At 42.9% G+C, this 17,500-nt stretch overlaps 1 protein-coding gene across 1 annotated transcript in view; it reads left to right on the forward strand.

The window, feature by feature from the left end:
- Positions 1-17,134, forward strand: part of gdf5 (growth differentiation factor 5) — a 24,803-nt gene extending 7,669 nt beyond the window's left edge. Inside the window, exon 2 of the mRNA XM_084316515.1 lies at positions 13,213-17,134. Within this exon, the coding sequence (XP_084172641.1) occupies positions 13,213-14,186 (974 nt within the window). The 3' untranslated portion in view covers positions 14,187-17,134. The remainder of the gene's footprint in view (positions 1-13,212) is intronic.
- Positions 17,135-17,500: the final 366 nt, after the last annotated feature.

Consider the following 17,500-nt stretch of genomic DNA (forward strand, 5'->3'; position numbering starts at 1 on the left):
ATGTGAGTATGTATGTATGTATGTATGTATGTATGTATGTATGTATGTATGTATGTATGTATGTATGTATGTATGTATGTATGTATGTATGTATGTATGTATGTATGTAAGTATGTGTGTATGTGTGTGTGTGTGTGTGTGTGTGTGTGTGTGTGTGTGTGTGTGTGTGTGTGTGTGTGTGTGTGTGTGTGTGTGTGTGTGTGTGTGTGTGCGTGCGTGCGTGCGTGCTGCTAGCCATCTGGTCCTCCACCAGCACCACCACTAGTCTCAGTGATATACTGCCTCTAGAGAGTAAATAAACTCCACACGGCCACAAGTAGGGTGGCCCCCCTGTGTAATGTTATCTTTGCTGTGTAAAACTGTTTAAAATGATGTTTAAACGACCAGGGTTTAGTATTTCTAGCCCTGCTAAAGGTTTACATTTCAAACACTTAATGTACTTTTAATTCAGGCTTTATTTGTTTAGCGTGTCCTCAGCAAATCGCCACTGACCTCCTCTGCCTGCGTGGTGAGGGGGGGGGGAGTAACTGATGCCCTGTCACACGTCAACTCTGTCTGTTGTCTCCCTCTCTCTCTCTCTCTCTCTCTCTCTCTCTCTCTCTCCTTCAAGACCCCCCCGACTCTCTCTCTCTCCATCTCCCCCCTTACTCTGTCTCTGTTCCCTGTCTCCTTCAAGACCCCCCCACTCTCTCTCCACCTCCCCCTTACTCTCTCTCTCTCTCTCTCTCTCTCTCTCTCTCTCTCTCTCTCTCTCTCTCTCTCTCTCTCTCTCTCGCTCTCTCTCTCTCTCTGTCCCATCTCTCCTTCAAGACCCCCCCACTCTCTCTCTCCATCTTCCCCCTCTCTCCTTCAAGACCCCCCCACTCTCTCTCTCCATCTCCCCCTTACTCTCTCTCTCTGTCCCCTCTCTCCTTCAAGACCCCCCACTCTCTCTCTCCATCTCTCCCCTTAATCTCTCTCTCTCTGTCTCTGTCCCTCTCTCCTTCAATACCCCCCCACTCTTTCTCTCTCTCCCACTCCACTTTTCTTGCTCATCTCCTACTTCCCTTTTCCTCGCTATTTTTTCTTTCTCTTATTCTGTATTTTATCTTTCTCTCTACCTCCCTCCCTCTGTCTGTCTTTCTTTAATAAATCAAGAGTAAATCAAGTTGAATTCAAAACCAAAACAGAAATAGGCACATGTGATATAGACCTTTCTAGTGTTCATAAATAATGATGACGTTTTGGCCCCAGAAGTCTCCAAAAAAAGGGCATATTAAAGAATTTTCAACATTCTCAGCATTCCATCAGGGCTGAAACTAAAAGCGCATTATGGAATGCATACAGCCAATCACATTATTACAAAAATGTACTTTATTGTGTGCATCTTTTGACAAGTCTTGATGGAAAACAATGAGGCAACATCCAATAGAGACAGAGACCAAAGTCAAAACAAGCACAAGGCTGGGATAAATCCAGGACAATGTAAGGATTCAAGTCTGGACTCAAGACGTGAACAGAAGTACTACGGCTCTGTGTACAGAAGTACTACGGCTCTGTGTACAGAAGTACTATGGCTCTGTGTACATAAGTACTACAGCTCTGTGTACAGAAGTACTACGGCTCTGTAGAAGTACTACGGCTCTGTGAACAGAAGTACTACGGCTCTGTGTACAGAAGTACTACGGCTCTGTGAACAGAAGTACTACGGCTCTGTGTACAGAAGTACTACGGCTCTGTGAACAGAAGTACTACGGCTCTGTGAACAGAAGTACTACGGCTCTGTGTACAGAAGTACTACGGCTCTGTGTACAGAAGTAATCGCAAATTAATCGCATTCTTTTTATTTATTTTTTTCTACCTTAAACAGATCTTTTTCAAGTTCCAAGTTTTAATACTCTTATCAACATGCAAGTCAACAAATGCTTGCTTAATGCAGCCATTTAACACAAAAGGATGACCCTCATGCATTGCAAATTTGCATCAAATTCAAAACAGAGTGATGCACAAAATAACTTAAAAGAAAATAATCATTTTAAACAATGGATAAAGTGTGCATGAAATAATAGGGGAAAGAAAACATTAGGAACTTGTTACATTCACCCACACAAGGGCTGAGTAATCACACACCCCCCCTCTCTTTCTCACACACACTCTCCCAGCTCTCTTTCTCTCTTGCCCCTTCCTCATCTCTCACCCCCCCCCTCTCTCTCTCTCTATATCTCACACACACACACACACACACACACACACACACACACACACACACACACACACACACACACACACACACACACACACGCACACACACACACTTCAGAAACAAACATAGTAGGGCTGGGCGATATGGCCAAAAATGATATCGCGATAACGATATCGATAACAAAAAAAAAAAAATAATAATAATAATTCAGTTTTTTTTAGTTTTTTTAACAACAGATGTACGTTTATTTTGCAGCAATTCTTTGTCATTGCCGCCATCTTTAGTGTTACATCCCCTCACACTCCAGTTCTCAGGCTGCAGCTGGTTTAAAAGCGAAAAAAAAAATAATAATAATAATTCAGTTTTTTTTAGTTTTTTTAACAACAGATGTACGTTTATTTTGCAGCAATTCTTTGTCATTGCCGCCATCTTTAGTGTTACATCCCCTCACACTCCAGTTCTCAGGCTGCAGCTGGTTTAAAAGCGAAAGTAAACCGGCTTCTCTGCTGGCTGTAGCTCCAGGGGAGTTGAACAGTTCTGGCTCTGCTAGTTTCTTTTCTATCTTTTGGTGCTCTTTTGGTGGACAAACCACCGCACATGTGCACCGTGACTCATGACTGGAGACTAGCTCTGCTAGCACACATAGCCTACTGTGTACAGACGGTTTCAAACTGTATTTTAAATTAGAAAGCAAACAAAATAAAAGAGAAAAATAAATCTCAATTTGGTCAGTATTGTCATTTGGACAAGCAAAGCCATTACTTTAAGTTGCAGGCAAGAAAGACAAGTATGTCCACTGTCTCTGGTTTTAAAACTGCCCTATTGCAGGTCACAAAAAAAAATATAAAAAAATATATATATATTTCGATTTTTATTTTTTTCGATATTATTTTTTTCCGATATCGCTTATTAAAATATATCGCAATAATTATCGTTAACGTTATATCGCCCAGCCCTAAAACATAGTATCAAATTGGGTCTCATTCCCGAAAATTTTCCAAAGAGTTCTCTTGGAAGACTTATCTTGGAACTGACTGAGACAGAATCTATGACAAGTACACTCTGAGTCCTGAACGTGCTGGAGATATGTCTTAAGTGGCTGAAACGGTCGCAGAAATTATATGATCTGATATCTGCTTGGAGAATGGCATTCTGTCGTAAACTCCAAAGCGCGTTCCCGTTCAGGTCATTTGCATACAAACCACGCCCCCGACAGTCCTTATAAAGCAACTGGTGACGCAGCTGTGTGAAATGGAATGGCGGAAGTGCTTTGAGAGCCGCGTGATTACGAAACCTAGCGTCAGTCAGTGCCAATCAGAGAGCGTCTCTGAGAAATGCGGCTAGGTTTCATAATCACGCTTGCGCCCATCAAAACTAGATTAGATTAATGTATTGGCATCATATACAGCTCGCGGTACACACCTGCCACAGCGCGCGCGCACACACAGACACACACACACACGCGCGAGCGCAGTACTGTATATGAATGAATGAATGACATATAATATATATAGCCTACGGGCCGGCGGGCGTAATGAATGAACGCAGTATGGCTTATTATTCCATAATTAAGCCTATAGGCTACTGTTCATTCGTAGGCGCACACAAGACTTGTTATGGAATATTAATGCAGTCTATTTCCACCGATTAGCTTTAGTTCTTATTTATTTATCCACTGTCATTTCAGTGTTGGTGTATAGGCTATATAGTGTATTTCAATATAAGTTTAATTGATTAATGATATATTCGAAGGAATGCAGGTTTATAGCTATATCAACCTCCTCCAATGTACAGTAAATGACAATCTGGTATGTCATAGATGTAGCAGTACTGTCTATCTGTATGTCATGTATGTCATATATGTCCTGATGAATTGAAAATGGGGGACCCTGATGTAAACAAGACGAAAGTCTTTCTCTGGTCTGCATCCCCTTAACAATTGTGTGTATTGAGCTGTACTGTATTGTACCCATTCTGCAATCTGTTAATAACGTTTTCAATCAATCAATCAATCAACATAGGGTAACTTACTATCTGTCAGCTTGGTAGGCTAGTCACTATCTGTCAGCTTGGTAGGCTATAGTGACTATCTGTCAGCTTGGTAGGCTATAGTGACTATCTGTCAGCTTGGTAGGCTAGTGACTATCTGTCAGCTTGGTAGGCTATAGTGACTATCTGTCAGCTTGGTAGGCTAGTGACTATCTGTCAGCTTGGTAGGCTAGTGACTATCTGTCAGCTTGGTAGGCTAGTGACTATCTGTCAGCTTGGTAGGCTAGTCACTATATGTCAGCTTGATAGGCTATAGTGACTATCTGTCAGCTTGGTAGGCTAGTCACTATCTGTCAGCTTGGTAGGCTAGTGACTATCTGTCAGTTTGGTAGGCTAGTCACTATCTGTCAGTTTGGTAGGCTAGTGGTGACTATTATTCTGTCAACTTGGTAGGCTAGTGTCTATCTGTCAGCTTGGTAGGCTAGTAACTATCTGGCTACTGACTTGGGCTTGTTTCTTGGCCCTACAAACAGGGCATGATATGTTGTACACGTGTTTGGATACTAGTAATTACAATTAATGGTAATAGATGGTCTCTGTATTTGTTAAATATTGTAGGCGTGTTTGTTCTGTTAGAGAGAGGAAATGTCTGGCCCATGCATCTCCCAGGTTTGTTGATCTACTTGTGAGCTATGTTGTGTTCAGCCTGTGATGTTCAGAGGATGAGGCACATTGAACAAACTGTCTGACTGGATATTCAATCTAGTTAGACTATAATGTTGTTTTGCACATAGAAACTGTTGTTTCTTCCAACATGGAGGGAAATGGGCATTCTAAACATTCTGTGTCAGCCCTCCATTGACATATGAATAGGAATATAGGCATACTGCCTGGTGGAGATGTGCGCTAACTGAACACACATTTCTAGTTATTAAAGGATAACTCCACTTTTTTTTAAATTAGCTTATTTAACATCTTCCCTGGAGTTAGACAAGAAGATGCATACCTTTTTTGTCTCTGTGCGTGCATTTTAGCTTTGGGAATAGACGCTCCGTTAGCATAGCTTAGCTTCATCACTGGAAGTGGGGGAGGACAGTAGCCTTACAGTGCCTTACAGTGTATTGCAAGGTCTGACATTGACCAAACTTGATATGCACGACCTTGGTGGGCTCTAGGTCAACTCCTGAAAAGGGGGTCAATGTCAGACCTTGCAATCAAAAGTTAGGGGCGCACTGAAATTATGGCAAGGGTTATTAGCCCCCTAACTTTTGATTGCAAGGTCTGACATTGACCCCCTTTTCAGGAGTTGACCTAGAGCCCACCAAGGTCATGCATATCAAGTTTGGTCAATGTCAGACCTTGCAATACACTGTAAGGCACTGTAAGGCTACTGTCCTCCCCCACTTCCAGTGATGAAGCTAAGCTATGCTAACGGAGCGTCTATTCCCAAAGCTAAAATGCACGCACAGAGACAAAAAAGGTATGCATCTTCTTGTCTAACTCCAGGGAAGATGTTAAATAAGCTAATTTAAAAAAAAAAGTGGAGTTATCCTTTAAGCATAGTGTTACTGTCCTCCAAGCTAAATGTTGTAGGTCAGAGCATAGTGAGAAAACTTCAAAGTGATGCCCATTTTTGCCTCAATCCTCAAAATTGTAGCAGGATGGATCAGTTGGTTACATCTTAAAGGGGTATTTCACTGAACCCCCAACAACAAATATTTCATAATATCACATATATTCCAAAATTGTAAAGCATCTCACTCAGAATTATTTGGTTAGAGGGTAATTGAAAGTTTTGCGGTTATAAAAAGTGTATTTACCATATGTGGGTAATGTTTGTAAACACTGGAATACAACACAAAGAAAGCTGCAAAATGTGTATTTCCCAACTACAAGTCAAACCTGCCAGGCGTGTATGTGAATAGTATACATAATGAAAATATATACAGCTGAGTTAAATACCTGTTAAGCTGTAGGGTCCCAAAATAGTTTTTATCATAAATCAATCAAACCAGTATGGAGGTGGCGTCTGTGTGTATATTCTCAAAGACCGTACTGACCTTAACCATGACGAGATTGAAACTGTATGGATTGAAATCTTATTTGAAAGGGCGAAATCAGTACTAATAGGCACAATCTATAGACCGCCAGAACACAGTGGCTTCTATGACACACTTGATGGGTGTTTAGCTGGGGTGGAGGGCGTAGAAAAAAATCCTTATTGGGGACTGGAACACGGACATGCTACGTAAAGCAGCACCCGTCTTCAAAGCCTCCAGGTTTTGTGATCTGCACGGCTTCAGCCAGCTAATCACCCAACCCACAAGGGTATGCGAATCCACTCAGACTATACCATTGACCTCATCCTGACCTCTGACAAGTCCAAGATCTCCAATAAAGGGGTTATAGCATGCGGGTTAAGTGATCATTATAGGATATTCTGTACCCGCAAAAAGCTAAAGCAAAAGGCTGGCTGTCACAAAACAGTCACATCTAGAGACCTCAAAACCTACTCTAGCGAGGCCTTTAACCTTGAACTGGAGAGCCTGGACTGGTCAGATGAGCTCAATGGTACACTGGTTGAAGAAACCTGGCTTGGCTTCAAAACCAAATTCTCAACAATACTAAACAACATGGCCCCCCTAAGAACCACCAGGGTAAAAAATCGCGCTGAGCCATGGATGCACACTGAAATACTGACCGCTATGAAAGCCAGAGACAAAAAATGCTCTGAGTTTCGTAAAAGTCAGTCAAAGCTTACCAAGCCCACGTGACTGAACTCAAACTAGAAAGAAACAGACTAAGAAATGACGTAAACTCCATGATAAAACTGCAAAAAAAAATGTCATCAATGACAAAACTGAGGAAAACAAAAATAAACCATGTGAACTTTGGAAAAAATTTTATACGAACAGGTCGAAAAGTACCTTGCGGAAATAAATCTAATCTACGAGTTCCAATCTGGCTTCAGAACATCCCACTCCACTGACACATGCCTTCTCTATTTGAACGACCACATCAAGCAAGAGGTGGACGCGGGCAAATACTGCGGCATGGTCATGCTGGACCTACAAAAGGCCTTCGACACTGTCAATCACACCATTCTGATTGACAAGCTAAAAGCAATTGGTTTTGATAGTTTATCAGTGAGCTGGATACAATCCTACCTGGAGGGGAGAGAACAGATGGTGGAGGTAAACGGTACCCTACCCCCCCCCCCCCTCACAGTGAACTGTGGTGTTCCACAAGGAAGCATACTAGGACCGCTACTGTTCCTAATTCATGCAAATGACATGTCGTCAGCTTGTGACTGAAACTTGTTCCTGTTTGCGGACGACTCAGCCCTGCTGGTCTCTGACAAGAACAAGTTACAGGTTGAAAAAACCCTCAGCTCGGAACTAGGCAAAATCTGCATATGGCTCGCCGACAACAAACTATCATTACACATGGGAAAAACAGAGTCCATTCTCTTCGGTTCAAATAACAAACTCAGCAAGACCGATGGCTTCTCAGTTACAGTGGGTGACAATATTGTCACAAGGAAAGATGAAATTACCTACCTGGGTTCCATCCTAGAGGCTAATCTTTCCTGTGACAAAATGGCATCCAATGTAATAAAAAAAGTCAACCAACGAACTCGATTCTTGTACCGGATCTCCTCTCTGGTAAACAAGAATACCCTGAAGACTCTGGCAGGAGCACTCATTCAAGGGTACTACGACTATGCTTGCACCTCATGGTACCAAAGCACCTCAAAGGCACTAAAAACCAAATTACAAACATCTCAAAACAAACTAGTCAGACTACTGCTTCACCTGACTCCTAGAACCCACCTCACCCCTGCCCACTTTGCCAACCTAGGATGGCTTAGAGTAGACGACAGAGTACAGCAACTTACAATGGGCCTGGTCTACAAGATACACTACACGACCAAGGTACCCATGTACATGTCAAAATACTTCCCAAAGGTCAGTGAATACCACGATCACAACACCAGAGGGAGCTCCACAAATCATGTTAAACCCAGATTCGGCTCAAACAAGGGACTAAACACGTTTCACAATTATGCCACATCAATGTGGAACGCCCTACCCAAAGCTGTAAAGCAGGGGTCTCAAACTCAATTTACCTGGGGGCCGCTGGAGGTAGAGTCTGGGTGAGGCTGGGCTGCATCAAATATTCCACAAAAAAAGGGTTTCAAGTATTAAAAAAAAAAGTACAACTGATCCAATCTTCTCAATCTTTAGCAATAACATTTCAGAACATGAACAGTTCTTCAGAACATGAACGGTTCTTCAGGCTTCTCAGTGGTGTCAGTGGACTCATCCACAGCTATAGAAATGCACTATCACAGCTATCACAAAGCTGTTTATAAAAAAAAATTGGTAAAAACCATATTATGCGTTTTCATCAATAAATAAATGCCCCAAATTATTTATAGATTGGGGGCCCCACATTTTTTAATAGATTGGGGGCCCACAAATTGATTCTTTCATGGGGCCCAGAATCTCCAGCTACGCCCCTGGCTGGGACTTTTTCCGTCCATTCACCTTTGAATTGCAGTCGACTTTTCTTTTACTGACCATCTTTGAAAATGCCATATTTTTCTGCTGGCTGCCTGCTGGCGAAAATAGGCTAATAGCTACATTTATCTCACAGAGATAAAACTGGGAGTGAGTTTACTGTAGATGCGCTGTCAACTCTGCTCCGACTTGAACTGAAAGAGAGAGACGACATGCAGTCCGTGAAGACCCGCCCTACTCCCCTACTCTGCCTCTGATTCGCAGACTGTGGGTGAGGGGGAAAAACGCTGACGGGACGCGTATGTGATTGGACCAGACTCGTACGCAGACAGACGGTGGCATTGCAGGCGGACAGCGCGCAGCACTGCTCGCAGAGGAGAGAGATAGCGAGGATGCATTTGCTTCCACTTTACTTGATATCATATCACTCCGGAATCACGCTTCAACCAAGTCACTAACATAACGTTGCTGTCATGAGCCTGCGCTATGGTAGCCTACAAGTGATCAAATAAATAAAACTTCCAACTCTCGCGCAACGACTCGGCAAACAGTAGTGCACGGGCCGCATTAACACTACACTTTGATGTCCAGTAGGGGGCCGCAAAATATCATCCCGCGGGCCGCAATTGGCCCGGGGGCCGCGAGTTTGAGACCCCTGCTGTAAAGGAATGTGAATCACTACCCACTTTCAAAAACACTCTCAAAGAACACCTACGGGAGACTGCAATTCTAAACTGGACCCTACAAATGTCCTAACCCAGTTGTACAGTAAAGACCAAGTATGGTTTTGTCAGTATTCCAATGTACAGTGTACAGTGTCGTCGTCCCCCCCTACCCAACCCCACCCCCCCCCCCCCCCACCTCCAATGTACAGCCCCACCCATCCAACCCCACCCCATCTACCCAACCTCCTCCAATGTACAGTTTCTATGTCAAATGTATATACACTCTTTTTCTGGACACTTTTTGTATCACAAACAGTACTGCATTTGCAAATCTGGTATGTCATAAATGTATAGATGTAGCAGTACTGTCTATCTGTATGTCGTGTGTGTCATATGATGAATTGAAAATGGGGGACCCTGATGTAAACAAGACGAAAGTCTTTCTCTGGTCTGCATCCCCTTAACAATTGTATGTATTGAGCTGTACTGTACTGTACCCATTCTGCAATCTGTTAATAAACTTTTCAATCAATCAATCAAAAACAGACCGTATTAATTAATGTTGTGTTTCTTTTTCAAATGTAGCCAAGCGTAAAGACCTTAACCCTATCAAAACAGCCATCAAAGTGTATATTTTCAGCACTACGTTTGTTTACAGATGTTTTTAAGATTTACCGAAAATAAGAATTTATCTGAAAAAACGTCTATCTCTCTTTTATCGTAAAACCGAGAGGAAATGACTAAATCCAGATGTAACACTGCCATTGGAAAGATGCGCTTTTTCCCTATCCAAAGATGATTGATGATTTGGCCATAATAAGGTCAAGGTAAATTATTTATGTATAATTCAAATGGAATATAATTTATTACTGTATCTACAAATGCTTCTGTTTAATCATCTTCCCTTTATTCATTTGCTTAGATTTTTTGTACACTATCTCAAGAAAGTGCTGAATGATCTCAGTGAGCAATCAGAAGAACCTCAATTATAACATGGTGTTATTCACCAGCAAAGATGCAAAAAATATCATAATTTATATTCTCCTTTGTTTCATCACAATTTACTCAAGCCTAGTAAATAGACACAATATTCCTGACACTGGTAATACATTCCCCCAGGTCCATAGATGTAGATACCAAGAACATGCAAATTACCTTGTAGAAGTGGAGCAATCTTCCATTTACTTGGGCATGTACTTTTAGGCGACATTTCTGAAAATAAGGCTACAGCTTAACAGGTCAAATGATGAATGAAAACCTGAAGCCTCACTGAATGACACTATCGGGAGAATATACAATTTTCAAGCTAGTTAGTTGCTTTAGATACTTGGTACAGTAAGAGGTTGTTCAATTGTTGCTTTCAGGTGCAGCCCTAGATCAATACACATGGGAAAATACTTGGCAGGTGATTTGATGAACCATCTGTCTATCACAGGCTAACTTCAACCAATCAGGTCAACGTGGTGGAGAATGCTGAAGAGGAAGCCAGCTATGTAGGTAGCATGTCGGTAGACAATTCTTGCCGTCTTTGTAAGGAATACAAATACCAAAAAAAAATACTTGATTCAAAGAAGGTTGCAAATGTCACACTTAAAAACGCCCCTACTTGCCAGTAGTTCCTGAAAGGACGCTGATTGGTCCGAAACACTTTGGTTCAGCCTAGGCTGGTAAAGCTATGCCTCCTAAAATGTGAATCGGAAATACAGAAATACCGGCTACAGGCTTTCCGGTTTCCGGGCACCCCCTGATCTGTTTATAGTCCCCAGCGAAACAAACAACAAGCAGGTCTGTCAGCCTGTCGAGGGAGGCGATAACGAGGTTGTTTCTGGGGGGAATACATTTTCATGAGCACCGTGTCGTGATTTCAGGGGCGGGACTTCCTACCTGATTCCCACTTTCGGCCGTAGTGCTTTACCAGGCTTTATCTTTCGAGATAAAGCTGGGAACGAGGTTAGGTTCGGCCACAAGAGCATAACTTGAAGCCTGACAAGATGGATGCCTCACAAGGTAACAGCCCTGCAGTAGTAGATACATTAAAATACAACAATCGAGTCTGAACACTTATTTTGCCCTATGTTAAACATTCCTGAATCAGTCTTAGGATGTGCAAGCTTATATTTTGTTGGATGGTATAGCGGTAAGCAACAATGAGAAGATGGCACGCAAGAAAGGTAATGAGCTGCAATTTAATCCATGACATAGCGAGTGTGTGGTACATGTGTGGCATGTATTTTTCCTTGTTCTGACTATGCAGGAAAAATATCAAATTGATGACATGCATGCAACACAGGTCACAAGCTGGATTCAAACCTGCAGCATTGCAAGTATGCAATACACACTTGAATTTGGTTAACCCTGAATCAGCCTAAGGATGTGCGTGTTTTGTACTGTTAGCAGATGGCCTGCGACTGTGTGGAGGTCTATCAGTGGTGAATAGCTGCAGGTCCATAATAGGCAGGCCTGTTTATAGTCCAATGTGGTCTGTCTGTCTGGTTCTAATGTACTGTTGAATGCATGCTAAAGATCTGGGATGGAGAGGAGAGAGCAGGGCTAGGGAGGGGAGGGTGTGTGTGTATGTGTGTGCACTTGTGTGTGAGTCTGATAAAGAGACAATATATATAGTGTATGTATAATACAGTGTGTGTGTGAGTTTATGTTTGCATGTGTTGTCATGAACCAAGCTCAAGGTACAGACAAAAACAAGGGAGACCACACAAGTACTTAAGGTTTTTAAAGAAAAGTAATTTAATTATGCTACTAAACTATTTACAAAAAGGAATTAAAGAATGAATGGATCAGTATTATCAGTAATGTAGTGAGTGCATGGATGAGTCAGTGTGTGGTGCATGTAAGTGATAAGATGAGAAACAAACAAACAAACCAACCCAAACCAAACCAAACAAACAAAATGTCATGACCAGCTTGGAGGAGAGAGACAGCCACAATGGACAGCCAGTCCTTTTGCACAGGTGTGCCTCCTCCTCCTGACACACCTGAGTAGGTGTGTCTGATTGCCAAGGTGCCATGCTGTGAATGACAGACAGGTTAGTACAGGTATATTCCAGGTATATCCCCGAGTTAACCTGTAGGAGAGGGATTGGGTTGTCACAGTGTGCCTGTCAAAACTGTGTTTGTGAGAAAAGATAGAGTGTAGTATACAGTATGCTTGTGCATGTATGTGTGTGTGTGTGTGTGTGTGCTGCTGGATTTAATTTGGACATGGAGGGTCACTGGTTTCCCTCAATGAAAACAGGAAGAAAATATTAGACACTATACCCCTCCATTTGCCTCCTGCTGTATGTTTGTGCGTGCACGCATGTCTAGGTATGTGATCCTGAGGCCCAATTAGCATGCTGTAAGGGAATGTGTCAATATTTTAGTGTTTCTTGCTCTTAACTGTGTTTTTCTGTGTTTTTCCCCTTTCCCCTTCTCTTCATCTGTATGTGTGTGTGTGTGTGTGTGTGTGTGTGTGTGTGTGTGTGTGTCTATGCTGGAACACCTGTCTATGAATGCTTGTGTGTCTGCACGCCTGCGTTTATCCTGCACATATGTACATGGGTGTTTGTTTATTAACACATGTTTGTCTGTACATATGTGTGTATGTGTATTTGTGCTTGTGTTTGGCTGTGAGTATGTGCATTTCTGCCCGCATTCCCATGTGTGTCTGTGCATGTGTGTTTGTGTGTGTGTGTGTGAATGTGCATTTCCATGTGTGTGCATGTGCGTTTCTGTGTGTGTGCGTGCATGTGTGTGTGTGTGTGCATGTACGTTTCTGTATGTATATGTGTGTGTGTATATTTGCGTGTTTTCCTCCTGCGTATGCGTGTCTCTGTATGCCTGTTCTCCCTCCCAGATGAGCGGGTGCCCCAGCTGAGACGACAGAAGTACCATTTCAACATCAGCTCGCTGGAGCGTGACGGCCTCCTGGGCGCCGAGCTACGCATCCTCAGGAAGCACCTGTCTGAGCCCCGCAGAGCATCCAGCGCGGCCCTGGGATCCACCGCTGCAGGGGGAGTCTCCTCCCCATTCCTGAGGCTCTACACCTGCGCCTCAGGCAAACAGAAAGCCCTCCTGCTCCAGACCAGGACCATGGACGACCTGGCCAACGGAGGCGCAAACGGCAACAAGTGGGAGGTGTTCGACATCTGGAAAGTCTTCAAGGGCTTCCGGAACCAGCAGACCCAGCCGGCCCAGCAGCTGTGCTTTGAGCTGGAGGCCCTGGAGCACCGAGGCGGCCGGCCCACCGACCTGCGGGCACTGGGGTTCGCCCGGCCGGGGAGGACGAACAAGGAGAAGGCCTTCTTCCTGGCATTCGGCAAGACCAAGAAACGTGACCTGTTCTACAACGAGATCAAGGCTCGGTCGGGCCACGACAACAAGACGGTCTACGAATATCTGTTCACCCAGCGGAGGATGCGGCGGGCTCCCGCCACCAGGGGAGCCAAGAAACCGCCACAGCAATCCCCGGCGCAGTCGCTTCCTCCCCACCAGGCGGTGAAGACGCAGGCCAAGCCACGGTGCCACAGGAGACAGCTCCACGTCAACTTCAAAGAGATGGGCTGGGACGACTGGATCATTGCCCCGCTGGAGTACGAGGCCTTCCACTGTGATGGTGTCTGTGACTTCCCCATTCGCTCGCACCTGGAGCCAACCAATCACGCCATCATACAGACCCTCATGAACTCCATGGACCCGGAGTCGACTCCGCCCACCTGCTGCGTCCCGACGCGCCTCAGCCCAATCAGCATCCTGTACATCGACTCGGCAAATAACGTCGTCTACAAGCAGTACGAGGACATGGTGGTGGAGTCCTGTGGGTGCAGGTAGCAACGGAGAGAGAGAGAGAGAGAGAGAGAGAGAGAGAAGAGGGAAAGATCAATGGAAATAGAGAGAAAGAAAGAAAGAAAGAAAGAAAGAAAGAAAGAAAGAAAGAAAGAAAGAAAGAAAGAAAGAAAGAAAGAACGAAAAAAAGAGAAATAGAGCCCATCTGTCTTGTCCTTGACTCAAAGTGACAGAGACACAGAGGTAAATAAAAAGTTCAAAACTGTAAAAAAATAAAAATACATATATATATATATATAAAAAAAAAGTGGAGACTTACCACAAGGAAGTGAGTCCTCAGTTTAGTTGACATTGACAATGACCAAACCAAAGAACAAATGCTCAGAGCTATGCAATTAAGACTGTTCTGTTCAGTGCAGTGGACTAACACCGCATACCAGGGTAACCACTGCGATACAACAAACAGAGACAGACAAACTCAAGACAAACTCATCTGGAGACCATTGGAGACATTGGCTTTTAATAAACTTGCTCCATTCGTGGTTGAGAGATGTTTCCGTATGATGCTGGTGACTAAGGTCTCAATGGAGAGAATATAAAGAAAAAAGAAGAGAGATCAGCCGATAGGAGAGACACTTTTGAATGACTTCTGTTATATCTGATATCTGATGAAAGACTGGAGATTGCTCTCGTATTAGAACTAAACAGATTTTATTGCGAAGTAGGCGTGTATCGCACCCCCCCCCCCCCCCCCCCCCCCCCCCCACACCTCAAAAATATAGTATCTATGTGTCGGTGTAAAAAGTTTGTGTTTGTATCAGTAATACTATAGAAATACTAGTGAATTATGCTAAAATGCCCTTTTCAAGCACTTATCTGCCATTATGCAACTGAGCAAGGCATTCCTACAGGCCAAATATTGCTCCAGGGGTACTGCACTAGACCTGAACCATTAAGTCGTACATTCAGATACTGTATATCGGTATGTATTAGGAGCAGTACTTGTTATGTGGTAGACAAGGAAGGTTTTTGAATCAAGATGGAAAAATATGTTATCGATGTTACACAAAGTAATTGGAATTTGTCTTTTTGCATATCTCATCTTGATGTGCACACACACACACACACACACACACACACACACACACACACACATACGACCCTCTACACGTATGCAAAGCACGAGAAGAATTTCTGTTGTATAAATACGGGCCAATGATGAAGTGCTAATCTATCCTGCTCCAAACGTGGGAAACTTTTATGAAACACTCTCCAATAACAAAGCTCTGATTGATTGAGCTTTACTGGTGCAATGCACCCAACTACAGCAAACTCTCACTGACAAACCCTGCCCACCCAACACTCTAGACTCAACTAAACACTTCAAAGAATTTGGATGGTCTTCAAATCACTAAGTCACACAAATGGTCCCCGTCTGCCTGTATTACAATGTTCTCTCAGTCCTGTTTCTTCTTCTTCACGAGTTAACCCTTTCACTACCACACTACCAAAGGGTTAACCCCTTCACTGTGGGGGTGACAAACTAGTCGACTGTCATAAATAAAACGTTTAAAATAATTTAAAAAAACTGTCCCTAGGTTCTATTGACAATGGATGGACTTCAGGTGGCTTCCTGACTGTGTATGATGTACCGTTAATGACGGGACTCTTTTTTTCCAGCCCTGGACCAGACTAAGAGTTTCAGTCACTTGTCCTGGGATTCAGGATAATGAAAACATCATTGAAGCTATTAGTCATGTGGGAATTCACCAGAAACAAGCCAGCAACCCACTTTAGATCCGATCGCTTCAGAAATGTTGCGGTTTGCCGCGTTCTGTTCAGGAGGAGAGAGTAACAGGGCTTGAGGGAAGAAGAACCTATTGATATGTGAAACATAACAGAAAAGACCAGCTTCATGGTTGCTATGTAACACATACAACGGCAGCAACAGTGTCACTCTTTGGCTCAGGTTTCTCCTCCCTCTGTGTTCCATACAGTCAGACAAGCACACCTGTCTGCCTGCCCCTTGTAAAGCTCCCCAACCATTGGATGAAGCCATCTGTGTGGAGCGAATGGCTTGTTTCTCTTGGAGACTGAGTGATGTAACCATTTCCTTTAATCAAAGCTGAGGCATGCCAATGGTATTGCCCTTCGCAGAACCCAAACTGACCAAAGCAAAGGCTCGGGAGAGGCTAAGCAGGACTGCAGTGAAAGAGAGGGAATGAAAGAAAGAATTTAGCTGCTAGCTTACAGTCCCTATGAGGAATCTTGGATAGAACAGGACACATTTTGTGCCAAAATGATCAGATTTCATTGTTAGGCTCTGGGTAAATGTATGAAGACATGCTTAGAACAAGGCTTGTGCACAGATGGGGATTGTTGACATGGGCTCAACCTAAAGGAAGGGCACTCGACCCAGGGCTTTATTTACTCAGTTTGCCGTTTTTAAGAAGGGTATCTCCTTTTTCCTGAATATTCTGCCCTGTTTTGAGTGAAGATAGTTAATACAAAGTATTTTCTTTACACAGCAGATGCTTGAATGAACACATTCTGGGAGGGCACTTTGTTAGTAGCAGGGCAAAAGGGCAGGGTCCAGAGTGACGCTAGGCTTCTGTCTGTGTATGCAGCTGCTAAGAAGACAGAGGGAATATCACAAGATACTACTTTAGATCCTACTTACTGAAACTTTCCATCACAAATTTGAATGATCCTTGAACTGTATAAAACATAAAATTATCCCCTAATCTTTTTCGCTTTTTTTCATACAACCACATTGTTATCATGCATTTGAAAAATATTGCTGATACAGTTTTGAATATATCTATAAAGATGTAAACTTCAAATACATGTTTTGTTTATCTATATCATGGCTTTGAATTAAATGAAAAATATGTTTGTTTAAATATGTTTCATGGTCGATGTGTTTGCTTCTGGTTGATAATGAATTAATCTTCTGCAAATGTAGGAATGACTCCATTCATTTAGAACTTCAAACCTAACCAAACAGAATCAAAGAAAGTAAAAGACAAGAACTGTCAATTGTTTCTTTTTAAAAACACATTAATCGCATGATAGGCTTGTGTTAATCATGATTAATGCACATACAAAAAAAATACATAGCAATATACATCTAGTGGCTGCAGTAATAAAGAAATGCATGACGAAATGGTTAGGGAAAGTAATCATGAGTACTTATCAATCACAGACGTCTTCAATAATGTTCAATGGTGATCCGTTTTGTGAATACATTTGTTCCCTGAAGTTGCAATGTCTTTGTTGGCAGACAACTTCGGACAATCTCTGTTAACAACATTGCTAGCTAACATAATTATCAAGCATAACAATCAATCTGTGTACTT

This window comes from Notolepis coatsorum (genome assembly GCF_963971535.1).
Source record: "Notolepis coatsorum genome assembly, chromosome: 6".
Taxonomy (NCBI): domain Eukaryota; kingdom Metazoa; phylum Chordata; class Actinopteri; order Aulopiformes; family Paralepididae; genus Notolepis; species Notolepis coatsorum.